General features: G+C 39.0%; 1 protein-coding gene across 3 annotated transcripts in view; it reads right to left on the bottom strand.

The window, feature by feature from the left end:
* Positions 1-27,801, bottom strand: part of GPC5 (glypican 5) — a 1,500,378-nt gene that overhangs the window by 1,148,303 nt on the left and 324,274 nt on the right. For all 3 annotated transcript variants that reach the window (XM_055146010.1, XM_055145996.1, XM_055146005.1), the window contains exon 4: positions 16,004-16,137. In XM_055146010.1, the coding sequence (XP_055001985.1) occupies positions 16,004-16,137 (134 nt within the window). The remainder of the gene's footprint in view (positions 1-16,003; positions 16,138-27,801) is intronic.

Below are 27,801 nucleotides of genomic sequence, written 5' to 3'. Positions count from 1 at the left end.
ACAAAATTAAGGTGAGCTGGATATTTACAGTCATATCTCCTAGGTATGATCAAAGGAGCTAAACTCTGTAATTTGCATCTCCTTTATCCAAGCAAAAAAAGAAGTCTGGCATACTCCAAGGGCAAGCTTAGCGTAACTCTCAGATCTAGGAACATACTTTAGTAAGGAAAATTTCCTTTTATCAGATACTAGAAATGGAGCAAGGAAAGACAACCGATAAAACAGAAGGCTTTCTGGTGAAATGACCACAGAGCAGAGTTTGGGGATTTGTGGAGAAATACCTGTATTTGGCATAAGATACTTTACGTACAGAACTCTGCCCTTCGCACATTGAACCAGTATTTACTTTAGGTACATACTTCAGGTAGCTTTTATAGGTGGAGGGTGGGGTCACTCTGAAGAAGGAGGGGTTGCTAAAAAGTCGTAGAGATATGCTTAGTACTCTCTCAGTAACAGCACTGCAAACCACAGAGTAACAGCATTACAAATCACAGAGCCTAAGGAAGAAAAAAAAGGGTCTGCCACAAAGGCAGAAAGTGGGCTGAGTGGGAAATGGATCTATTGGAAGTAGACACTGTGAAAGGAAACAGTGTTGGGAGTAAGCCTGAAACGCAATCATGAATAACAGTAATTCCAGGTGACTCAATTTAAAAACTGTAATTCAAGAATTCCTAGAAGTGCAGGTAGCTGATTGTTTGAAGGAGTTAAGCCAAACTCAATCCTGGCACCTCCTGGTCTCCCAAATTCTCACTGCATCACAACCGGGTGTTTGCCAACGTCACAAACAGAAGCGGGACTCCCAGTGAGCACTATAAGCAAGGGGTGAGCACTGTGATCTCTGATGTGTGAGTGCAACAAAGCAGGTGAGCGACAGTCAAAACTTCAACATAAGGGAGATTTACAAATAAATAAATAAACAAATGATTCCAGTTTCAGCTCTTAATAAAAAAATAATAAAGGGGAAAGAAAACAACAAAGCCTTAAACATCAGTATGCCACGATATTATTTTTTGCCATAAAATGGACTAAGTAGTCTAGTGAAAAATCACAAACTGTCTAGTCATTTTTAATACTATAATATTATTTGCAAGCTAGCAAAATAATTTATAAGTCAACGATGATTATACAAACAGAACCGCAAAATAATTGCTTAAATATTGGAAAGCTCTGTATATTAAGCTCACTGCTACAATGACCTGAAGGTATATTTTGAAAAAGTTCCTGTGGCATAAATTTAACATGATTTTAAGCAACAATTATCAAACTTATAAATAAGGAAATTAAGCCTAAAGTAAACTAGGCTTAATTTAGAGAATGTAATTTTAAGGAACTCTAATTCATTTATATGAAAAAATGCGATTTTAAATTTTTAGAAAATATGAAATGTTTATCTTCATTTATATCGAGAAAGACACTGATGCAATTTTCATTTTTTCTACTCCTTGAAGCATTATTCTTAAGAAAGGATCTGTTGAATTATTTTCCTTGAGAACTTTATTTTACTAGTGTTAAATTGGCTTAAATTCATAGAAATTCATTGCTTCCAGGTATTCTGCAGGGAATGACTTACGGTAAATGAAATATACCTGAGAAAAATTGTGGACGATAAAACACTAAAACAAAAAACAACTTGGAAAATGTTAATTATTTAGCTCCTATTTATTTGGTTATCCCCAGGAGTGCTGAGGGCTTCTCCTGGTAGGGATCACTCTTGGTGAGACTGGGGACCATATGGGACACCAGGGATTAAACCTGTGTTGGCCACATGCAGGGCAAGTGCTCTAGCCACTCTACTATTTCTCTGGCCCATTCATTGCTTGTAAAAATGAATTTAACAAAGTAGTGATTTTCTTAATGATTTGGATAAACCAATTATATAGCACTGTTGTAGCACTGTTGTCCCATTGCTCATTGATTTGCTCCAGCAGGCACCAGTAACATCTCCATTGTGAGACTCGTTGTTACTGTTTTTGGCATATCGAATACGCCACAGGTGGCTTGCCAGGCTCTGCTGTAAGGGCCAGATACTCTTGGTAGTTTGCTGGGTTCTCCGAGAGGGATGGAGGAATCGAATCCCGGTCCGCCTCGTGCAAGGCAAATGCCCTATCCACTGTGCTATCACTCCAGTCCAAACCATTATATAGAGTTGATTAATTTCTGTGATAAACTTTTATTTTATTTTAATTCACAAATTATATTAGGACATCCAAAAACATTAAAAATTCTTAAAATTATATTTAATGTCTGTGGATAATTATTATATCTATTGTAGCACTGTAGTCTCATTGTTCATAAATTTTGCTCGAGTGGGCACCAGTAACGTCTCCTTTGTGAAACTTGCTACTGTTTTTGGCATATAAAATACGACACAGGTAGCTTGCCAGGCTCTGCCATGCAGGCAGGATATACTCGGTAGCTTGCCGGGTTCTCTGAGAGGGATGGAGGAATCAAACCCAGGTCAACCAGGTACAAGGCAAATGCCCTACCCGCTGTGCTATTATTGTTTCAGCCCCTATCTATTGTAACTGTCACTGTCATCCCATTGCTCATCAATTTGCTCGAGCGGGCACCAGTAACATCTCCATTGTGAGACTTGTTACTGTTTTTGGCATATTGAATATGCAGTGGGAAGCTTGCCAGGCTCTGCCATGTGGATGAGACACTTTCGGTAGCTTGTTAGGCCCTCCAAGAGGGGCAGAAGAATCAAACCGGGTCGGCCATGTGCAAGGCGAACGCATTACCCGATATGCTATTGCTCCAGTCCATATCTATTGTAACACTATAAAAAATATTGTTGCTCAATATATAAAATGACCACAAAAGGGTATTGGAAAATTGAGTACAATCAAATCTCATACAATTTTTGGGGGAGAATTTTAACTCTAAAATGATCTTTAAAACTGCTTCATCTAAACTTTAAAATACCACTGGATGTTGAGTCTGGAGAGATAGCACAGCGGGTAGGGTGTTTGCCTTGCAGGTGATTGACCGGGTTTGATTCCTAGCATCCCATATGGTCCCCTGAGCACCACCAGGAGTGATTCCTGAGTGCATGAGCCAGGAGTAACCCCTGTGCATCGCTGGGTGTGACCCAAAAAGCAAAATAAAATTAAATTAAATTAAAAAATAAAATGCCACTAGATGAATATACATATGTGTATATATGTATTTATACACATGCATACACAAACACATATTTTTTCAGTTACAGAGTTTGTTAAACATACTCTGATTCTTGAAAAACTTTTATTATTCATTCTTGAGAACTCATCTCTTATATTATTTACTTGATAATCTTATTTCTTCATTACTCATCCCCTTTCCTGTCCTACTACAAATGTCCATTCCAATGCATTTAATCTAAGTACTTCACCACATCTTTTCCTTGATTTGTAACATTTTGTTTTTGTTTTAACAATTTTATTATTATTTCACTATTATAATAATATATCTCACTATTATTGTGATTTCATTTAAGAGGTGTTCTCTTTAATAACAGAGGTATTTTTGATACATGTAAATATGTTCATTTCTTCTAAGTGCTTCTGAATGTTCCAGAGACGAGCAATGTTTTTTTCCAGTTTTGTTAATGATAGATAACTTGTGTCTAATTCTCAGGTACCACAAATACTTAAGAATGGTCCTTCTGAATTATTTCTCTGAAATTTATCTTAAGAATTTTGACTGTAGCCTAGAAAGAATAAAAGTCTTTCCAGGTATAGCAAATTAATTTCTTGCTAGAGTGATAGTACTGGTGATCCTTGTGATCATCTACCTAGAAAACTTAATCCTATAAACAGACCATATTAGAGATAGGTTGTGGGAAAGTAGTCATGTATGCAATTAAAACTCTTTTTTTCTAATCAGTTATGCCTTCAATTTAATCTACAACTTACAAAAACAGATCATAATATTGGAAAGCTATATTCCTGAAATATTAACAGTAAATTTTAAAAAACTGTAAATGAAATTTTTAAAAATACTTCAAAACAAAAGACAATAAGCAGAGGGATGGTATTATCAGGTACTGATAAGAACAATTTACTATTTAGAGAAAATACTTTAGAAATCACAGGAATTTAGAATAAGCATATTATATATAATTATGATCATGAGAAATGGATGGACTTTGAGAACATCCTATGAAAATATTTCAGAATATGGAAAATATAAGCTGGAACACATAAAGGGCTGGAGCGATAGCAAAGCGGTTGGGCTTTCGCCTTTCACGCGGCCGACCCGAGTGTGATTTCTCCACCCCTCTCAGAGAGCCCGGCAAGCTACCGAGAGTATCAAGCCCGAGCGGCAGAGCCTGGCAAGCTACCCGTGGAGTATTGGATATGCCAAAAATAGTAACAATAAGTCTCTCAATGAGAGACGTTACTGCCCCCGCTCAAACAAATCGATGAGCAACGGGATGACAGTGACCAGTCTCATATAAAGATATAGTATTTATATATTAGACATATAATTTGGAAGCAAAACCAAATTATAGCATATTATAAAATAATAATACAGGGGCTGGAGATAGAGAACCTGCCTTGCAAGCAGCCGACCAGGGTTCACTGCCGGGCATCCCATATGGTTCTCAGAGAACCACCAGGAGTGATTTCATTTCTGAGTGCAGAGTCAGGAGTAAGCCTGAGCATCACCTGATATGGCCCAAAACAAACAAAACCCAGGATTTTTTTTGAGCAGGGACACTCCAGCAAAAATGAGAGGGAAACCCAGCTGGCAGTCCCGTGCAAGACCCCAGGAACGTGATGTTCCTTGGGCTCCTGTAAGCCCAGGAATACTGGGGCCACCGTAGCAATGTTGGGAACCTCCAGTCACACCCAACTACTTGTTTGGGTGGGAGGAGAGCACTTTAGGGTTGCAGCCAGTGATCCCGGGAGACTATGAGGTCCAGGAAATCTCACCACTATGCTATCTCCTGGCCTGGAGAAAGAATTCTTTGAACTGATGCAGTCAATACATTTATTTCCAGTAAAGTAGTTTTCTTTAGAGAAATATGGTGGAAGAGCAAGAGGGAGGGAGAGAGGGAAGAGGGAGTTACATGGTCAAGAGAAAACACAGACTTCTCCAGGTTAAGATGTGGGTGAATTTCCTTGACAAAATGTGTCAGGCAAGATAGCACTGCACTGCTCTGTAGTCCAATTGTTCATCAATTTGTTAGAGCGGGCATCAGTAACATCTCCATTGTGAGACTTGTTGTTACTGTTTTTGGCATATCAAATATGCCACGAGTAGCTTGTCAGGCTCTGCTGTGGGGGGCGGGATACTCTCAGTAGCTTGCCCGGCTCTCCGAGAGGGACGGAGGAATCGAACCCAGGTATGCCACATGCAAGGCAAATGCCCTACCTGCTGTGTTATCGCTCCAGTCTGTCAGGCAAGATACCGTGTTTTATTTTAATTTATTGTTTCTAGGAGTTTCGTAATATCTTAGGGTTTTCTTAGAACCATGTCATCCGAACAATAATAGTTTGATTTCTTTTCCAATTTGGATGATGTTAGTAACTCTTTCCTGCCAAATGCTATGGCAAGGACTTTAAAATCACACTGTATACTAGTGGGGAAGAGTTCAACAACCTTGGCTTCTATTTGCTGTTTAAGGGAAGGCTTTGCATTTTTCCCTAAATACTATGATGTTAGCTTTGGGTTCATAGTAAATGACTTTAACTACATTATGAAAAAATTCTACCACCATTGTAGTTTTTGACATGAATTGTGTTGGTTCTTGACAATTGATTTCTCTGCATCTATTGATATCATCATACGTTTTTAAAATTTTTTTTTGCATTGATATGGCATATTTCTTTGGTTGGCTTATATATATATTAAATGATACTTGAATCCCTGGGATAAATCTTAGCTAGCCATCACATACTGTTCTCAGAGAACCACCAGAGTGATTTTATTTCTGAGTTCAGAGCAGGGCATAAGCCTGAGCTTCACCTGCTGTGGCCAAAAAAGTAAATAACAACAACAACAACAAACCCAGGATTTGATCATGGTACGTTATAAATTTTGGTATATTGATAAATTCATCTTTCTACTAGTTGTCCATGGCAGAGCCTGGCAAGCTACCAGTGGCGTATATGCCAAAAACAGTAATAACAAGTCTCACAATGGAAACGTTACTGGTGCCCACATGAGCAAATCGATGAACAACAGGACAACAGAGCTACAGTGCTACTAGATTGTTAAGGAATTTTGTGACTATATATTCATCAAGGATACAGTTATATAATTTTATTTTTAAGTGGTCATCAGGGATATAGATCCATAGATTTATTTTTAAGTAGGGAGAGAAAGAAAATTATTTTAATTCCATTTATAATAACATCTCAAAAAAAAAAGGTCCACTATCTGGGAATCAGATTAACAAAAGAGATAAAAGACTTTTACAAAAACAAATGCAAATCACTTCTAAAAGACATAAAAGAGTACACTATAAAATGAAATCCTATCCACTATTCTTAGTTTGGAATGATTAAAATTGTTCTACCCAAAGAACTATAGATACTTTATTCATTCTGCATAAAAATAATCATAGTATTTTGCAAAGACATAAAGTACATGCTATTGAAATTTATATCAAGCAATAACCCCCCCCCGAATAGTCAAAGCAACATGAGGAACAAAGATGATGGAAGGCTTCTCTTTCTCCAACTCTAAATCATACTACAAAGTTATAGTAATGAAGACAGTGTGTCAGTGCAATAAAGACAATTTCAGAAATAGAATAGAACTGACAGGCAAAACACAGATCCTTAAGGACACAGACAGCCAATCTCCAACAAAGGAGTAAAGAGTATCAAGTGAAAAGTTTCTTTAACAAATGATGTTGATAAAACTTATCAGTCACATATTAAAAAAAAAAAACACTTACTCCTGATTTCAAACCCTTATCACATGCTCAAAATTCAATTCAAATGAACTAAGTTCTCAATATCATACTGCAGTTCATAAATTATATTGAGAAAAACTTAAACTGCCATATTAGTTGCATGGCAGTCTCTTACCCCCATGCCTGGCTGTCTTCACAGCCAGGAGCAGGGTGGGTTAAGTTTCCCTCCCTGATCCTAGCAGAGCTCCGGTAACCAAAGACCTCCGAAACCCAGCCACAGCCACGCTCAAGGCTCCTCTCCACACCTTTGGTAGAGCGTCAGGCATGAAGGAACCAGCAGAGGAACCCAGATGTGCAGGATCTGGGACTGAGATTCTCAAGCCTGCTTGGATCAGGACCAGGCCTCCACCACTCAGACCCCCCATTTCCCAGTAGCTTGGCAGCCACACCCACAAACTATCCCGGGGCCGGGGCTGTGTAATCTGATCAATGGCCAAGTTTCAGAGACTATAAAACAACGCTCCCAGAAGCCTCTTATAGCCTAGTTCTTCCCCTCAGAGAACCTGGCAAGGTATCAAGAGCATCCTGCCCGCACGGCAGAGTCTAGCAAGCTCTTCGTGGCATATTCGATATGCCAAATACAGTATCAATGATGGGTCTCATTCCCCTTACCTTGAAAGAGCCTCCAATGCAGCACCACTGGGAAGAATGAGTAAAGAGCGGCTGCTAAAATCTCAAGGCAAGGACAAATGGAGAAGTTACTGGTGCCTGCTTGAGCAAATCAATGATCAATGGAATGACAGTGATAGCAGTGATACCGTGATTAGTTGCATTGCATCTAGGGGTATCTTCAATTATCCAACATCATTGGTCAAGCAAAGATAAATAAATGGGAACAAATCAAGATAAGAAGGCTTCTGCAGCACACACACGCATGTTCGTACACACACACACACACACACACACACACACACACACACAAAGATGACCAGAATAATGGCACCTCACAGCTGGGAGAAATTATTTTCTCCCTACTCATCAGACAGAGGGTTAATACCCGAAAAATAGAAACCACTTGTAAAGCTTAATAAGAAATATATAATCAACCTCATGATTAAAAAATGGGGAGGAAAAATGAATATATGATCAAGGAAAGCATACAAATGGCCAATAGGTATATGAAAATCTCTTCATCACTGATCATTAGGAAATTAAAAATCAAAACAACAAAATGAGATACCATCTCACAATAGTGAGACCATTGCATATCACTGTTATTTGCATTTAAGAAGAAGTGTCATAGATTGAAAATACTAGCAATGAGTAGGATGACAGTACAGCACGTAGGGCATTTTCTTAACCAAGACTGACTCAGGTTCGAATGCTGGCATTCCATGGGGTCCCCCAGGCATCACCAGGAGCAATTTCTGAGTGCAGAGGCAGGAGTAACTCCTAAGCATTGCTGGGTGTGACCCAAAAGGCAAAAAAAAAAAAAAAAAAAAAGCTAACGAGGTCTAAAATTGACAACCCATGGGGCCGGAGTGATAGCACAGCAGGTAGGGCGTTCGCCTTACACGCGGCCAACCCGGGTTCGATCCCCGGCATCCCATATGGTCCCCCAAGCACTGCCAGGAGTAATTCCTGAGTAAAAGCCAGGAGTAACCCCTGAGCATCGTTGGGTGTGACCCAAAAAGAAAAAAAAAAGAAAACAAAAAAAATTGACAACCCAATAATATATACAATATAAAAAAGAACTCTTAAAATGGGTAGATTATTTTTTTGAAATATCTAATAGGAAAGAATCAGAGAAAACAATTTAATTTAAAGGAAATAATTTAAATTTGTTTTAAATTATTGTTAATATCTCTAGAGTACAAAGAGAAAACGGTTCTTCCACAGAACAAAAGCAGGATGGAACTTTAGAGAAAATAAAATAAGAAAAAAAATTCTGAAAAGATTAAAGACACTAAAAAAAACCCACTTTATTTGTCACAAAGGAATTTGGCGTCTCTCGCCAAGTTTCCAGTTCTCAGTGAATATTTCCAATACTTAAACTGGGTTACCCTGAAGTTCTTAGACACTAGATCTCAGTTTATTTTGACTTCTGTAGACCAGAATACCAGAAGTATTTTACAGAATTGTGCTCTGTAAAAAACATCTGTCAGGGTGCGGATGACTGGGGGAGAGCCCCTGTGGCATCAGCCGTTCCCCCGCCCCCCCGGATTCGGGTTTGGGGGTGGTCCCGGGCCGCTCACCCAGCCAGAGCAGCCCAGGCTATGGGGCAGATGGAGGAGGAAACGAGGGCCAAGCCCGTTGATTGTTTAGTTGTCATTTATTCCATTCCCTCCACACGCCTGTTCCAGTCTCTCTGAGCTCCCCATTTCTCCTCTCTCCTCTCTCTCCCCCAGCACTCTTCCTCCCTCGCTCCTCACCCCTCCATCCCTGCTCTCTGGATTCTCCTTCTCTTCACTAGTCTCTCCCCCTACTTGTCTCTCTCCACCTTACCCTCTAGGATACACACAGTCTGGTAGCAAAATCAACACAAGAAAGCCCTTCCTGAGGGCCCACCAGGTTCAAGGGAAACACCACCTAGGGGCATTCCAAAGCCCTTCCTGACTGCCAGCAGGCAAAATACCTCTTAAGGGGTTTTTCTCCTTTCTTCAGTCCAAAAACTCCATTAACATCTCAATACTAGTTATTTTTGTATGGACACAGTAAGAGATACATTGAGGCTTGTAGGGCAGCTCTCCTGGGTCTTGCCACAGACTCAGACTACAGTGCTCAGGACAGATTAATCATTCCTAACCCTAACAGGGTCCAAATCTAGTTATTACTTTTTGGATCATGACAGCATTTGTCCATTACCAAGCTCTTAACTTATAGTCAAGCATTAGGCACTTTGGCCAGGCCCATCTCGATGCCAGTGTAGCACATAACTCACCACTTGCCCTGGGTCCGTCCGTCCCTCGTCAGGACCGTGCTTTGGGGGGTGCTAGGAAGTAAGGGCAGCTGAGGCTTAGGTTGAGAGAACAGATGCCCAGGAGGAAAATATCATGCAGAGTCAAATGACTCCCAGGTTACAAAAGCATAGCATTTGCTACAGTCTTCCTGTGTCCATACAAAAAGGACATTGCTCTGAATAAACTATGCAATGGACTCAAGAAGAAGAGAAAAACAATATTTACAAGTCAACAGAGCACAACGAAAGAAGTTACAAATAAACACAGAGGAATGGAAGCACTGTGATGGAAGTAACCCAATAAACCTAAACTACCTGAGGCTATGTTATCCTACAGTACTCCAGTGATGTACATGAGAATCTATATGGACCAAATTAAAATTGACTTTTAGGCTCCATTTGTCTCATATTGTATCCAGTAAGCTCACAAAGATACCTTATAATTATTTCACAAGGGGAAATGCACAGTTGCACTTAAATAAAACCTTCTACCACCTATACCTTGGCTTCTCAATTCATAGTGTGAAGGTCAAAATAAAATTCCTAAAACTAGTGTCCAGAGAGAGTCCAGTGGTTATGGTTCTTGCCTGGCATGTGCTGATCCAGATCTGTCACTGGAGCCCCACATGGTCCCTCAAGCCTTGCCAGGACTGATCCTTGAGTACAGAGCTAGGACAAATCACTGAGTGTCACTCGGAGTGGCCCCAAAATTAAATATATTTATTTTATTTAACAACTAAATTTAAAAAATGCCTAAAAATAGCTTTTGCTTCACAAACAGTCAAATATACAGGTATAATATCCCCAGAGAATTATTGGGCTTTGGGTCATCATAAAAACATGCAAAATATCACAGTGGTGATCTGAACATTTCATTTTTCACCTCACATATTTGCCTTCTCTGTACAATCTGAGATGGACATGGGGGATGGTGGGATTCTTATGAACTGAGTCAGAAGGTGACTAATTACCTACCCCTTTGTATGTGCTGTCTGCCATAGTAAAGCAAAACATGTCCTTCCACCTGCTCTCCAGCTAGTGATCTGGCAAAGGTTTTCATCTCTTTTCCCATTAGGAAGGACAATTAGAAATACTCCATTTTGGCTGGCAAAAATAAAAATAAAAGCTTTTACTATTAGAACTAGGAGCAGGATCTCTGCTGAGATGTGACCCGAGTGGCCGCACGTGTGCGGCCTCTCCGTTGCTGGATGACCATGATCCTGGAGGCCAGCTAAACTACTTTTGGTACCAGCAGCTTCTTGCAGAAATGCCTCTAGACTGTGAACTAAGCCATGGGCCCATGCCGTCCCAGGAGGGGAAAGGTTTTTCTCTCTCTGCTTTTCCTTTGGGGAAGGAGGGGGGGCGGGGAAGGCATGGCGACCGCCATCTTATAAAGACCACTGAAGAGAGGTACGAGCTTGCAATGATGCAATTTCTGGTGGAAATTTCCCTAGACTTAGTTACTAAAATATTAAAATACAGAAATTAAAAACCACATGGCTGCGACCTCATATCTCTTCATTCTCGGCAATGGAAAACAAATTATCAAATGTTTCTTTTCAGCAGGTCTGATTTTGGGGAGGAAACTCCAAACAATAATACTGAGTTTTTTGTGGAAATGTTGAATGTAATCAAAGTAAAGAGAAAGTGAAGTGAAAATTTTAAGCTACACAGGCTGGGGAGGGGTGTTGGGATGGGAGGGGAGGTATACTGGAGTTCTTGGTGGTGGAATATGTGCACTGGTGAAGGGATGAGTGTTCGATCATCCATCGAACTGAGTATAACTGAGACTTAAGCCTGAATGCTTTGTAACTTTCCCATGATGATTCAATAAAAAAAAAAAAAATCTTTGATCATCTGGACTAGCTACAGAACATCTTACTAATGACAAAATATTTGCCATGTTATCCTAGATGCCTTTGTAAACATGTACCTATTTTTATGAAGAAAAATAATAACTTGTTGAGTGTTTGACAAATAACCAGCTTGTGTCTTAGACTTTGGGTCTTCTTGGGAAATTCTCCAAGGGGATAGGGTAAATGTTGTCACTTTAGATGACCTACCACTCAAGAAGAAACTATTGTTTCTTTGCACATCAGACAATATATTTAGACATGCTGAGTGAACTTTCTTATGAGTCCAAAAGAGCTTTGACAAAGAAAAAAGTCTCTGTAACTTGGTCATTTACAAGCTACTATGATCTAGCTTAATGAGTCCTAAACGTTTTCTACTTGAGATCGCTTTTCACCTAAGAAATGCAAATTGCATAAGCATTGCTAGAAAACTACTCTGATTAATTTTGCAGTTGACTTTTAACTAAGTTTGAGTTGTTGCAAGCTCAGAGAACTTTCACTATTGCCAAATTTTTGATGACCCCCTATTGGGTTATGCAAACCCATATGAAAAGGAGACCGAATAAGTTGGGTCTAAGTCAATGTTTCTTGGCTCTTTTTCAACCATACCCCCTTCTGACCCTCTGTGGCTTGGTACCCTACCTTTACATGTTTTATTTTGTGAGGTCTCTTTGCAATAATCTGGAGACTATCAGGGAATCCTATGGAACCTGGAGTAATGATGGTCTAGATGACCCAACTTGTTCATTTAATGGTTCCTGAAACATTTTGTAATTCTGTAATTCAGTGTTACTTTGATTACAATGCTCTGAGATTATAGATGGTAAATGGTAGTATTATCAAATCCAAGATCCAGATGCTTGTTGCCTGAAGATCAATACTTACAAGACAATAGTTACTGTCACTGTCATCCCATTGCTCATCTATTTGCTCGAACGAGCACCAGTAACGTCTCCATTGTGAGACTTGTTGTTGTTACTGTTGTTGGAATATTGAATATGCCACAGGTAACTTGCCAGGCTCTGCTGTGCAGGCAAGATACTCTTGGTAGCTTGCCAGGCTCTCCAAGAGGGGCAGAGGAATCCAATGCAGGTTGGCCACATGCAAGGCAAATGCCCTACCCACTGTGCTATCACTCCAGCCCAAGACAATAGTTAGTGTGATAAAAAATAGGCTTACTGAACTGTTAGAAACATGAAAAAATGGGGACTTCTTGTCCCCATCATGTTCACACAGGCTGAACCCTGGATTATAAAAGGCTGCTAGAGGAAGTAGGCAAATACAGAAAAGGGTACTGGCTTGGTGGGGGGAAGGGGGTCTCATCATATAGATACCTGCTGGCTTCCATAGTCTGAAGAAGTTACTGGGGAATGTGAAACTTCAGAGATCACTATGCAGTGTCAGCCTTTGGTGGTCTGCGTCATCAGGGATAAAGCATCTGTTGTTTATTATTTTCCGTTCCTTTGGGGGTGACTTTTAGTTTACTAAACATAGTTTATTGTAACTATTTTTACTATTTAGGGGAAAGAAGAAGCAAAGAGTAAGATAAACACACACACACACATACACACACACACACACACACACACACACACACACACACACACACACACACATATATATATATATATATATATATATATGGACTGGAGCTATAGCACAGCAGGTAGGGTGTTTGCCTTGCACTTGGTCGACCCAGGTTCGATTCCTCCGTCCCTCTCAGAGAGCCCGGCAAGCTACCGAGAGTATCCTGTCTGCACAGTAGAGGCTGGCAAGCTACCTGAAGCATATTCAATATGCCAAAAACAGTAACAACAAGTCTCACGATGGAGACATTACTGGTGCCCGCTTGAGCAAATTGATGAACAATGGGATGACACTGCTACTTGTATATATATAATATATATTTTATATATATATATCTTATGAAGAACAAGAAAAGCTTACGTGCCAGTCATAGAAATAAAGAACTTGAAACTGTGACTAGTGTAGTTTATTTAATGGCCTGCATAAAACATAAACATTCCACTCATAGGTGCCACTATTTTCCTGAAGTCATTTTTATTTATTTTGGGGTTATTTTGGGGGAGGGGGCATGTATGAACTAGTGTTTTCCAGAGACTACTCTTAGATTTGTGCTCAGGGGCCACTCCTGCTGGTGCTCAGGAGAGCACACGTGGTGTGGAGAATTAAACCTGTTCAGTCTAACGAAAGTGCCTTAAAGCCTGTACTACCTCTCTAGCAATCCCCCCTCCCCCCTCCTGCCCACCAGCCATTTTTAGAACATTTCATCTGCATTGCTTTGGTTTTGATGTGAATAAATCATGCAAAGTGTTGAGCTTGGATTTCCAAACAACTGAGTTTTAGGGCTAAAACAGAAATGACCTACAATAAGACCTTCCATAGCTGGGTTTTATTCTTTGGCTAAGCCAAAGCATGCTGACTTATCAAATGGAAGCTATGACCACTGATCATTAGAGGCATTTAGAAAAAAAATGAATAGACATGGAGAGTATCATGCTAAGTGAAATGAATCAGAAAGAGAGGGACAGACATAGAAGGACTATACTCATTTGTGGAGCATACAATAACATCACATGAGGTTGACACCCAAGGACAGTAGATACAATGGTCAGGGGTATTGCCCCGTAGCTGGAAACCTGCTTCATGAGCGGAGGGGAGAAGGCAGATGGAATAGAGAAGGGATCACTAAGAAAATGATGGCTGGAGGAACTAGTTGGGATGGGAGATGCATGCCGAAAGTAGATAATGGACTAAACATGACGACCTCTCAGTGTTCTGTGTTAAATTAAGCCATAATTCCCAAAAGTAGAGAGAGAGTATGGGGAATATTGTCTGCCATGGAGGCAGGGGGAGGGTGGGAAAGGGGGTGTATGCTGGGGATATTGGTGGTGGGGAATGTGCACTGGTGGAGGGATGGGTGTTTGATCGTCAGGTGATTGTAACCCAAACATGAAAGCTTATAACTATCTCATGGTGATTCAATAAAATAAAATAAAATGAAAAGAACTAAACAGTTGCTTTACACATAAAGGACAATTTTTTTGAGGCATCTTTATGTGTAGTACCCTTCAAAAGAGACAATTAGGCAAATAGGGAACTTATCCAAAGGAATGAGATTTTGCATTATAGAGAGTAAAGCTATGCTAAGTACTGGACTTTTCACAAGGTCTTATTAGAAAAATTTATATGAATTAATAAATGAACAAAAAAAATGGAATTTTATTTAGTTTAATTCAGAAACACCCACTGAGAAACCAGCATTTTCTAGAACATTACTGGTCTGTTAAAATGAAAGCTAAATAAAATATTATTTTATTTTTCATTTTAAGAGTCTTTTGGTTTAATTATCAATTATTAATCAAATGAAACTGTTGAGCACTCATACATGCTTTAACATGTAAAATAACATTGAGTACAGTAGTAGAAATTCAAATTTTAGGAGCAATCCAGGAATGCTTATCATTTAGAGTCAAAAGATAGTCATTTAGCACTGTAATTAATGATTATGGGAACTTCTTATCAAATATTTTTTAAACACATGCTTACTTTTTGGGCAAGATTGATACCTTTTGCATGAATATTCATCCTTTCTGCCTTGCATTATCCAATATAGTAGCCACCAGTCACACTTCAAATTTAGATTAATATCAAAATGAAAGTGTGAATCCAACTAGCAACACTTAACACGTTTATTTTCTTGCAGTACAATGATCACAAGATTTAACCATTTACTAAGAATTTTAGCTACCACACATAGGGGAGAAGAAAATAAGAAGCTACTACTTGGCAAGCAAAAGATTTCAGTTGAGGGGCTGAAGCAATAGCACAGTGGGTAGGGCGTTTGCCTTGCACGAGGCTGACCCGGGTTTGATTCCCAGCATCCTATATAGTCCCCTAAGCACCACCAGGAGTAATTCCTGAGTGCAGAGCCAGGAGTAACCCTGGTGCATTGCTGGATGTAACCAAAAAAGCTAAAAAAAAAAAAAGATTTGAGTTGAGCAGACTAAAATCCCAGAGATCTGCTGTATAATTTTGTGCATGAACAATATGTAAATGTATAAACGTTCTTTGTCCAGGGTGTTGTATGTTGTATTACAGAAGATATTCTCGTGATATAGGAAACTTCACTGGCCTCATAAATTGAACCTATCTTCCTGATTAATGGAATAGAATAAACCACTAAATTTTAAAGCTATTGTTGATCTTTTGTTTCTCCAATAACGTATTTTGTTCAACTTAATATGATATATTCTATTCTGTTGTAAAATTAATGGCTTACTTTAGCTTCTCTTTCTGGTTGTAAAACAAATGTCTTACTTTCTTCTGTTGGCAAGTGTCTCTTCACCATTTCTTGTAGCGATCTTCATCCCAGGATTCTCTTTGATCCCATCAAAAGAACATCGGGGGCTCTGTGTGGGTGTTCTCATTGGACGGCCACAGATCTTATTTACCTTTTCAAATAGAAAAGAGTAAGGAAAGTTAGAAATTAGCCTCCAACTTTTCTGACAATGAAACATCTGCAAGAGTACAAAACCATGACAAGTCCTATTTGTATCTCAGTTTTAACATTTAGACAGGCGTTTGTCAATTTTTTAGACTATCTGTATAAAATGGCAACTATGAAAAAATGATGCTATATATATTTATATTATTTGCAAATATACATGTGAAAAATATATGAATAAAACATACATACAAATCAGCCAGAAAACTATGCTAATAAACTAGCTCACTTGTTATACATAAGACTACTTAACCATTCATAAGCATACAAACCTCACACTTGTATGAATTTTTTAATGAAAGTTTGTCATTATGTCTCCTGTATATAAATAAATTCTAAAATGCCCTTTTCCTAAAATAGTTCTGCAGAACACATCTACTGGTGCTTGGGGGCCATTGTTGTGGATGCTCAGGGGACCATGTGTTTCTGGAGACAGAACTTTGGCCTCCCACATGGAAAGCCTAAACTCAAACCCTCAGAGCTAGTTTCCCAGCATATACATACAGAGATTATTTTGCAATAGTTCTCGTTCAATAAGGTGTGATTCTGAAGCAGCACCATAATCTGTTACAAAATTATTTTTCAAAGGAAAATTAATCGATCCTTTTCATATTTATCAAGAAAATATGCTTGCATAATTATCTAGTTATCATTGAAAATTATCTATTAATTATATAAAAATTATATTTACCATTAAAGCATCCAAACGTAAAACAATAAAGAGAAAGAGTAGCAAATTCAAAATACACACACACACAAATTGCCTAAGAACAAAGAGAATTTGATTCTGATCCCAGTTTTTCCTTCTTCAATGTTAAGGTCTTGAAAAGCGTACCGCAACTTCTTTGAATTGGCCCCTTACATACAAAATAAAGAAATTATAATAACTATTACAACATTTTTTAAAGTTGCAAATGCAAAGACAACTGTGGGGAGGGCATTTGACTTGAACTTAGTTTATGTGGGTGTGATTCCAGCACCGCAAATGGTTACTGAGCCCACCAGATATGATCCCTGAATGCAGATCCGGGAGCAAGTGGGTGTGACCCAAACACAAAATATAAAAATAAAATTTTATGTTGTAAATGCATATTCTCTTCCACCATGCAATCCTCATTAAAGGAGTTTCTGATTTATCTTTGGGGTTATGATTTATTTTTCTTCTAATCATTGCAGAGGACATAAAGATGTTATAAGATACAAAGAATTGCAAGTGAAATTTCTCTTCATATATGCAGAAATTTGGAATAATGAGAAATATTCTTTCCAAATATCAAGATACAACTTGTGTGTGTCAAAAAAACTCTTAAAATTAGGAAAGATAAAATGCTATGGCAATCTAGAAGGAGGTGGGGTTATTTCCAGTTGGAAACGATGAGTGAATAAGAAAATCAGCATTTTCACCACCATGGAAAAAGATATCTGCTGAAATGAGAAGTTTTCTCTGGGCTTCAAATGGGTTTGAATTATTGAAATTTCTTTCAATTCAACCAAATTATAAGTATAGAAATATCAACTGCAGCACTATTTTATTAGATGCTGGTTATGCAAATAGGAATAAGGCCTGGCTTATGGACAGAGTTAAGATGAAAGCTAGACACAAATGATAACAATTATAATATAGTGTAGCACTGTCGCCCCATTGTTCATTGACTTGCTCGAGCAGGCACCAGTAACGTCTCCAATATGAGACTTGTTCTTACTGTTTTTAGCATATTGAATATGCCATGGGGTAGCTTTCCAAGCTCTGCCATGTGGGTGGGATATTCTCAGTAGCTTGCTGGGCTCTCTGAGAGGGATGGAGGAATCAAACCTGGGTGAGCCACGTGCAAGGCAAGTGCCCTACCTGCTATGCTATATAGTGTACCTGAGAATAATGACAGAAATTCATAAAAGTTACACTTATTAAATGGACTGGTTAACTTTAGTTGGAGTACTCACCAATGAGCCTGAAGAGAGCATATGAAATCAGTAGAACTAGGAACTTGTCACAATATCAAAAGAGGAGGAAATATTGAGGAAAGGGTACAAAAAAGTAGATAATCAAGAAATTGGTATGTTCACACATACAAAAAAAAATCACATAGTGAAAGAAAATGGTATAGTAAGAAGCAAAAACACACAAATACCAGGTTATGACTTGGATATCAAGCTCAACACTTTCCTGAGCATGTAAAAAATAAAAGATTCAAAGCAAGGAAGTTATAGCTTAAAATGCACACAGACACACACACAAACACACACATAGACACACACACAACCACACACACAGACACACACACACACACACACCATGGTAGCATTGTGCAGAAAGGAAGATAACAGATCTTTCAATAGAACGTGAGAGAAGTACTGAGTCAGATGTAGTGAAAATGAGAGCTAGAGGGTGATACAGCATGTAGGGCTCTTGCTTCGCACACAACCAGCCCAACTTTGATGTCCTGCATCGCACATGGTCCCGAAAGCACCACTAGAAGTAATTCCTGAGTGCAGGGCCAGAATTAATACCCGAGTATTGCTGAGTGTGGCTAGTCTCTCTAAAAGAAAGAAAGAAAGAAAGAAAGAAAGAAAGAAAGAAAGAAAGAAAGAAAGAAAGAAAGGAAGGAAGGAAGGAAGGAAGGAAGGAAGGAAGGAAGGAAGGAAGGAAGGAAGGAAGGAAGGAAGGAAGGAAGGAAGGAAGAAAGAAAGAAAGAAAGAAAGAAAGAAAGAAAGAAAGAAAGAAAGAAAGAAAGAAAGAAAGAAAGAAAGAAAGAAAGAAAGAAAGAAAGAAAGAAAGAGAAGAAATAATGAAAAGTAAGTAACAGATATCACAAGTACATATCTGAGAGAAGATCTTGAGTACTGATCATATATTTATGCAATGTTGTCAGAAACAGGAGTAACAAGGAGAGTCAGAGAAAAATTCTGAGAGGTAGGTATAAGAAAACATAAAAATGCATAAAATATGTGATGTGGCCAGAAGAGGAATAATGAAAAGAAATTTCTTGAATGGTAGATTGTAGACAGATCTTAGATAGTTAGAAATATGAATATAATACCCAAATATCTCTTAAAATTGTACAAATATTTGCCTTTCTTTGGTGTCATGAAGGTTTATTTCCATTATAAATGTCCCTGGCAGTCGTTGAATTGAAAATCAAGATACCAAAGCTTATATTAAGAAATGAATATGGTAGTACGCATAAATAGGATGAGAAACAGCCCTATCGCAGGGAAGAAAAATGCTATAAGATCTTAAAGTAGATCACTTGTATCACTTGTCATCCCCTTGATCTTCGATTTGCTCGAGCGGGTGCCTGGAACGTCTCCATTCGTCCCTGTCATGTGCTAGTGTAGCCCAATGGTATCTGCTTGCTCCAGGAACAGGAAGATCCTCAAACTGTTCTTTCAGATTGAAATGAAGAAGTCTGACCATCTTGTAGGTGGGCTGCCAGGCCATGTCTTGACATCCCATGGGATGCAGTCTGTAACTGCTCTAGTCCAGCGGTTGTCTCTAAATCGCATTACGTATCCGGCCTATCTGATTTTCGACACTTGGCAAACGTGACAGCGTCCCTGATTCTTGGCTGTCGACAGAGGTCAAAACTCCAGATTCCTTTTCTAACTTGAATGAAACGTGATAATCCAAGCATAGCTCTTTTGACTCCTCTTTGGGATACCTGAATAGTGTTCTCATCCTGTTCTCATAGGGCCTAGGTCTCTGAGGCATATGCTAGTGCAGGAAGAATGGTGGAGTCAAAAAGATGTGCACAGAGCCAGAGATTCTTCGTTCTCTTAACCACTTCTTTGACACTCTTGAAGGTATTCCACGCTGATCTCTTCCTCCTGTGCAGTTCTGGTGCCAAGTCATTCCTCATGTTGAGTTCTCGACCCAGGTAGACATAGATGCTGCATTCGGAGATGTTCGTTCTGTTGAGAGCAAATGGAACGTCAGGGACTAGTTCATTTTTCATGAACATTGTCTTGGTGAGATTCAGCTGCAGTCAGACCTTTCCACACTCGCAGTTGAAGTTGGCCAGCAGTTGTGCCGCTTGGCTAATGTTTGGTGTTATTAGAATGATGTCATTAGTGAAGCAGAGGTGGTGAAGTTGCCGACCGTCTGTCTTCACTCCCATTCCTTCCCATTCCAGGTGTTGCATGACAGCCTCGAGAACGGCACTGAAGAATTTGGGTTAAATGGTATCATCCTGCCAAACCCCTCTCCTCTCTTTATGTCAATGATCACTTCCTTGTAGAATGGTTAGATCCTGGTGGTGAATCTGTAATACAGCTCACAAAGGATCCTGATGTACTGAGTTTGTACGTCCTGATTCACTAGGGCTTCCATGACTGCTTCATTCTCAACAGAATCAAAGACTTTCTTTAAATCGATGAATGTTAGACAGAGCAGCATCTTGAACTCTCGTGAAACTTCAATGATCTTGGTCACCATGTGGATATGGTTGATTGTGCTGAATCTTTTTTGGAACTCGGCTTGCTCGCATGGTTGTTCTTCATCTAGTGTTCTGCCTATTCTATTCAGGATAACTCGAGTGAACAACTTGTAGACGACGAACAACAAGCAGATTGGGCGATAGTTGCCAATATCGTGGATGTCTCCCTTCTTGCTGGATGTTTCCCAGCAGGACAACAGAACGGTCCTGCGGTCCTGCTGGTGCTGGTTTTCCATTGGGACAGAACCTTGCATTCAGACAGGTAGCATGTGAAGAGCCGAACCAGAGTATTGACGAGTACTGGTGGCAGATTCTCCAGGTGTTCAGGTCTGACCTTGACTGGACCAAGTGCTGTACGCGTCATTACTGACAAAATAGTGTGTTGGATTTTGGAAGGGAGAACGTTGGGAATGACATAGCCACCCTGTGGAATTTGGTATGTGGGCACGTGGACATGGATGTCAGAGAGATCCGAGTGGAAGTTGTGAATAATACTCTCCATTGCCCTCTGGAAGATGTGATAGATCCATCAGGACATCAGAGGGCAGACATGTAGTTGGCAAAGTACAAGCAAGAGTTGCAAATACTTTTTTCTGCTTCTGCCACATCGGCCAACACTACTGCTCTTCTCTGTGAGAGGTCTTCCTTTATCACTTCTCTGCACAGTTTTGCAAGCTCAGTCACTATCTTGTGGTTGCCCAAGGCTTGTGCCAAACCATGTTGGTGAATGAGCTGGAGAGTTTCCGAAGACAGGCATCTGTTTGTGGTTTTCCCTCTCTCAGCATTCCTCGCACAGTCATGCAGGGGCTGAACCAGGTGGTTGTATTCCTCGTCAATGTTGTCAAGGATGGCATCTTTCATGTTGCCACAATAGTGCTAAAGAACTCCAGTTGGTGGTCATTCTGGGAATCCTCTTCTTAAACTTAAATTTTGCAGTGCTTTCTCCCTGCTCTGTGAAGTAGAATTTTGCACGAAGGAGATGGTGGTCCGATCCCATTTGGAATTTTGGGACAACAGCGACATCTGTCAGGCCAAACTGTGGATTGAATATGATGTGGTCAATTTCATTGTGGAACTGTCCACTGGGAGACTCCCATGTCCAACATTTAAATTCAGCCTCCTGGAACTGTGAGTTACCATGGATGGTCTTGGTCGACATGATGAACTCAGACAGTCTCTCACCTTGTTCCTTCCATTCTAGGCCATGCATCCCAATGTGGAGCTCTTCGGGCCACCTTCTAGGACCTATCTTGGCATTGAAATCACTGATAATGATTTTGTAGAAGATGTGGTCTTCTTTATATAACTTCTCCAGCTCCATGTAGAACTTCTCAATTTCTTCTTCATCATAGTTGGATGTTGGTGGGTAGACGATAAAGATAGAAACTGCCAGCAGTGAGCCACAACTATTCAAGTGAAATTGTCTGACTCGGGTTGTTAGGCATTTGAAAGAATCAATATTCATGGCCAAGTTCGTATTGACAAGGACACCAACATCATCAATGCCTCTATTGTCACATGTTCCAAGGAACAGTTCTTTTCCAGTGTTGAAAATGGTGTGATGTGATCGATGCCTTCTCGTCTCAGTCAGACTAATGATGTTGTACTTGATCTTCTGCGCTTGCATCATCAGGTCCTCGATGGATGGTTCTGATGCCAGCGTACATGCATTGAAAGTACAGACAATCATTTGAAGTAGATATGGGGAAAAATCATTTTTTCTGCACCATAAGGGTACTTGATATGCCAAAAACAGTAACAACAAGTCTCACAATGGAGACGTTACTGGTGCCTACTCGAGCAAATTAAAGAACAGCAAGATGATGGGACAATAGCATTCATGCAAAGGATTCATGAACTACAGATAATAAAGTACATGTGGGCTGTATAGCACAGTGGGTAGGGAGTTTGTCTTGCATGCAGTCGACCCAGGTTTGGTTCCTTCGTCCCTCTCAGAGAGCCCGGCAAGCTACCGAGAGTATCTCACTCGCACGGTGGAGCCTGGCAAGCTACCCATGGCATGTTCAATATACCAAAAACAGTAACAGGTCTCACAATGGACACATTACTTGTGCCCACTAGAGCAAATTGATAAACAATGGGATGACAGTGATACAGTGAAAGTAAATGCAGAGTGCTAATCCTTACTGTGGACAATGTAAATCTGTAGATAAAGAGAGCAACAAGAATTCGTATTCATTAGCGATGAGAATGCTTAAAAGGATATAGACATTCTGGAAGACAATTTGGTGGTATTTTATAAAACTAAAATACCCACAGAAACTATTCATGGTATGTACATAGAAATTAAATAAGTGATGTTTACAGTTTCCCAAACTTGGAAAAGATCAGTGTTTCCATCAGCAGGAGAACAGATAAAACCATGGTATATATCCAGACATGAACAAGCATGAGGACAGTGAAATGCGTATCATTTGGAAAAGAAGTCAAACTTAAAATGCCACAAAGTATATGGTTCCAAAGATATGATATTCAGGAGAGTCAAAACTATGAAGACAGTAAGGTAACCAGGGGCTGCCAAAAATTAGGGAGGAAGTGTAGATGAAAAGTCAAGCACATTATGGTGAGTCGATGCTTTTAAACATTCTAACCAACAATTTGGTATTTAGGGTAAGAGAACCACTACACTGGCTATTGCTGTAATGGTGAACACAGGTTATTTTACACCTGCCCAAATCTATGTTATATGCAACAGCAAGAATTAGTTAATGTCATAGACTCTAGACTAGAGCGATTGCACAGTGGGTAGAGCATTTTCCTTGCACATGGCCGACCTGGGTTCAATTCCTCTGTCCCTCTCAGAGAGCCTGGCAAACTACTGAGAGTATCCCCCCCCCACGGCAGAGCCTGGCAAGCTACCCGTGGTGTAATCAATATGTCAATAACAGTAACAACAAGTCTCACGTGGAGATGTTACTGGTGCCCGCTTGAGCAAATTGATGAACAATGGTATGACAGTGCAGTGCTATAGACTCTGGGTGCTAATGATATATTATCATCAATTTTATAAAACATCCCATTCTGGAGGGATGTTATTTATGAGGTAGGCTATGCAGGTATAAAAGGGAACTCATATTGGGGCATCTCTGTATCATCAGCTCAATTTTGATATTAACCTAAAGGTTCACTAAAAATCAAGGTTTAGTTTGAAAAAAAATCAATAGTACTTGGCAAATAATTGGAAGTAAGAAGTTAGGCGAGCATAAGGACAAGGTGTTAAAGGACCCGGAGCAAATTTTCAAGAGTCTGAAAAAGAATGACAGCTGAATGTAAATATATTGACAAGATGTTACGATATTCAAAAAAAAAAAAGAAAAATATCTTCATTGTCAAGAGTTCAGGCTTATAAAATCCAACAGAAGATATAAAAGCAGAGGGTAGAAATGTCAAAAGTCAGGTAGTTTAGCAGTAATACAAAATACATTTGGAGTCAAGGGGAAAGGACTCAGCAATCATGATCCAATTCAGCCGTACACCTCCAGACAAGTTAAAGAGCGTATGTGAATATCAGTTTTCTCATCCTTGAATCTTGAGGAAGTGAAACCACTTCACAGTTATGAGTTAAGTGAAATTAGGGACCTCAGTTGGTTCCTCTTGCCTTGAACCTAAAGCCATACGTATGACTGACCATACTTCCTTAGTCATTCAGATCCAGAAAATCAGTAACTCATACAGGAAAAAATCAATCAATCTTACAAAGATAATTATTCCTATTTTTAACCAAAACAAAAGAATATATGCAAGCCATTGATATCAATAAACATCATCTTCGACTAGCCAAGGGGACAACTCTCTAGCAGATTGCAATAGGTACTAATGTGTTATTTCAAAGTTCTTCTATTTGTGGAGTTGCTGACAGGAGCACATTATTGAAAGGCAATAAATAGAAAACCATCTGTTACCCCACATTAGCCTGTCACCTCAGCTCCCCTGAGGTGAGCTGATATGGGTGGCACATTTCAATACCAAAACCTTCTATTGAAAAAAAAAAAAACCTCTCATAGTTACTTTGACAATTTTTCATTTTTGACTTATACCGCAATTTCCTCCTTATTCTCCTCCCTGGTCTCCACCGCTCTCCCCTGCAATCACTCTGAAGTGTCTCAGAAAAAAATTGCTTTCCTCCCTAATGCTTATCTCCTCCTGCTTGAAGCTCCATGCCGGGCTTCCCACTGGTTTTCTCACCTTGAAATCACTCTTTTGGTTGTTCCTCAGCTAGATCACTTCAGGCGCCCTGACCAAGACCAAGTACTTGCTTCAACAACTTGTTATTTAGCTGACTTTTCCCATTTTCGCGGGTAATCTCGACACTATCAATGAAAGCAGAAACTTTTGTGGAGAGTCTCCTGCTATCTGCTTGCCCTGTCTTATTATCTGGAAAGTTTTAAAATATTTTAACACCATCAAAGGGCTATAGAAGAACATCTTAAATGATTGAATTTCACTTGGCTTTTGGTAGTTGATCTGTTTCTCTTAGAGTGGTATTTTGAACAGCAGAATTATTGGTCCAATTGCTAAGGTAAAATCTAAATTTAACCCAAAATGTGGAAGTATTATGAATGTTTATTAAGCAGTTTGATTAAGAAGATCGGACACAGACCATGCTCTACACACCCAGGTAAGCATAAGGCGATGATACATTTGTCCAGGTCACATTTGAATATTTGGTGCTAAATGAGTGTACACTAAAATGAACTGTTTAAGATATACATCTCGAGGATACTTGAAAGCCATTATCCTCATAATTATTATCAATATGTATATAAAACCTGGTGGTCTTAGACTAAATGTGTACTCTCCTGTATATTGAAATCTATTCTCAAACTACCCAGAGGAAAGATATTATTGTTAATTCTGCAGCTGCAACTAAATATGTAGCACTGTAGCACTGTCCTCCCCGTTGTTCATCGATTTGCTCAAGCAGGCACCAGTAATGCCTCCATTCTGAGACTTGTTGCTACTGCTTTTGACATATCAAATATGCCACGGGTAGCTTGCCAGAATCTGCCGTGCAGGCGGGATACTCTTGGTAGCTTGCTGGGCTCGCCAAGAGGGACAGAGGAATCGAACCCAGGTTGGCCATGTGCAAGGCAAACACCCTACCTGCTGTGCTATTGCTCCAGTCCATCAAGGATATTAGGCAAGTTTATTTCCAAGGTATAGAAAAAAAATAACAAGTAACCTATGATAAAAAACATCCTCCCACTATACAATTCCTCCACATTCCAATTTTGTAAGAGAGTAATGTAAGATTTTCTTCTCTTCCCCAGGAGGCTAGTAACATCTTTAAAAACAAGCACGAATACTTTCCTGATGTGCAAGCTATCTGATAAAAAAATTCTATCTGATCAAATACATAAATATCAGAATTGTGGAAGCAAAGTTGTGTCATATTGCAGTATAAATGTAATAACTGACATGCTGTATTTTCTAAACTTACAAATACTCAATATTTTATCCCCCAAATTAATTATTTCAATGTATAACATGCTTTCATATATACAAAATGTGAAATTCATAATTGAAGCCAAACTTTCCTAACCTGCAATTATTTTTTTAATTACATATTAAAATATTTTAGGGGGCACTGCAAGAGCTTTTTAGAGTTTTGCACCTGGAAAGCAATTGAGAAGTGTTGGTTTGAATGATAATATTATAATTTCATATGAAATTATTACAATAATGATTATTATATGTCATCTTGACTAGCCATTAAAATTATCATCCTAATATTCTATTGCATCATTTTTTTCACCCTGGTTTATTTATGGAGCTATGTCCAGCTCAAAAGACAAAGGATGGAGGAAGAACTTAGACTCCTGCTTTAGCCTCACTGCTTGGACTACTCTGCCTGCAAAATGGGATTCCATCATCAACTCTGGTTCTCAGGCTTTGCGACTTGGACTCCATAATACCATGTGCTTTGCTCAGTTTCAGGAGCCGTCATTCTGTTGAACTCCTCCGCTCTCTCATTCTGAGTTAGTTCCTCAAAGAAATCAAATCAATAGGTCTCATTAGGATAAATATGGGACTTAGCCTACACATAAATTGACATATCCTGTATAACTAAAGCTAGATATTTATTTATGTATTGATGTATTTATTTATTTATTTTTGCTTTTTTGGGGGGGGTCACACCCGGCGATGCACAGGGGTTACTCCTGGCTCTGCACTCAGGAATCACCCCTGGCAGTGCTTAGGGGACTATATGGGATGCTGGGAATCGAACCCCAGTCAGCCGAGTGCAAGGCAAACGACCTACCTACTGTGCTATTGCTCCAGCCACAGTTAGATATTTATATACATTTGTTATGTTAAATGAAGATATATATATTTTGTTAAATACATATACATGTGCATGCAGATTGGCTTCTTTGGAAAATCCTGACCAGCACAGCATCTCAAACAAGTTGAATTAAATAAGATGTTAATGATGACACAGATTTATTTATGTTATAAACATTCCTATGGCAGCTTAATTCTTCTTTGATACATGCAATTAAATGGTTAAAATCACATACAATTAAAAAGAGGAAAGCAGATATATAAAACTTTTAGAAACATAACATAAATATTTACTCTCCCTTAAATAATCAACTTTACTTACTTCCTTCATATGTCATATTTTTATTCAAGAGATGCATATATTCTCATAGTATAGTTATACATAACAGAGTTATTATTTTATAATTCAACATTTCTAGCTCCATCTTTGAAGCAAGCGGATTATGCCTAAAATGTGTTCCTTGTATACTTTTAATACTACACCAATAAAAGTTTAAAAACATTATGAAAAATATTTTGAACATTTTCAATAAAATTAAACAATGGCAAAGCAGTATCAGTTCATGATAGGCAATTCTATAATAAAATTAAATGATCCAATATAAATATCAGCAAAATTGAACCTAAAGGAGTTATTTATAAAATGCATTTTCCTGACAATTAAAAACAATTTTTTTCTTGTCCAAAGTTACTTTTGGTATGAAATAATCAACTTTACAAATACACTTGTATTTTGCTAAAAAGATTTTTCTATGTTTATGTAGCTAGAAGTGAATATTTAAGTGACTGCAGAACATTACACTTACAACTATGGAGCAAGAGCCATTGAAAAATATAGAAATTACACAGAAGTAAAAATAAATCTAGAACCC

Source organism: Sorex araneus, chromosome 1 (assembly GCF_027595985.1).
Source record: "Sorex araneus isolate mSorAra2 chromosome 1, mSorAra2.pri, whole genome shotgun sequence".
NCBI lineage: Eukaryota > Metazoa > Chordata > Mammalia > Eulipotyphla > Soricidae > Sorex > Sorex araneus.
Note: the sequence above shows the minus strand (reverse complement) of the source record. Positions and strands in the feature narration are given on the sequence as shown.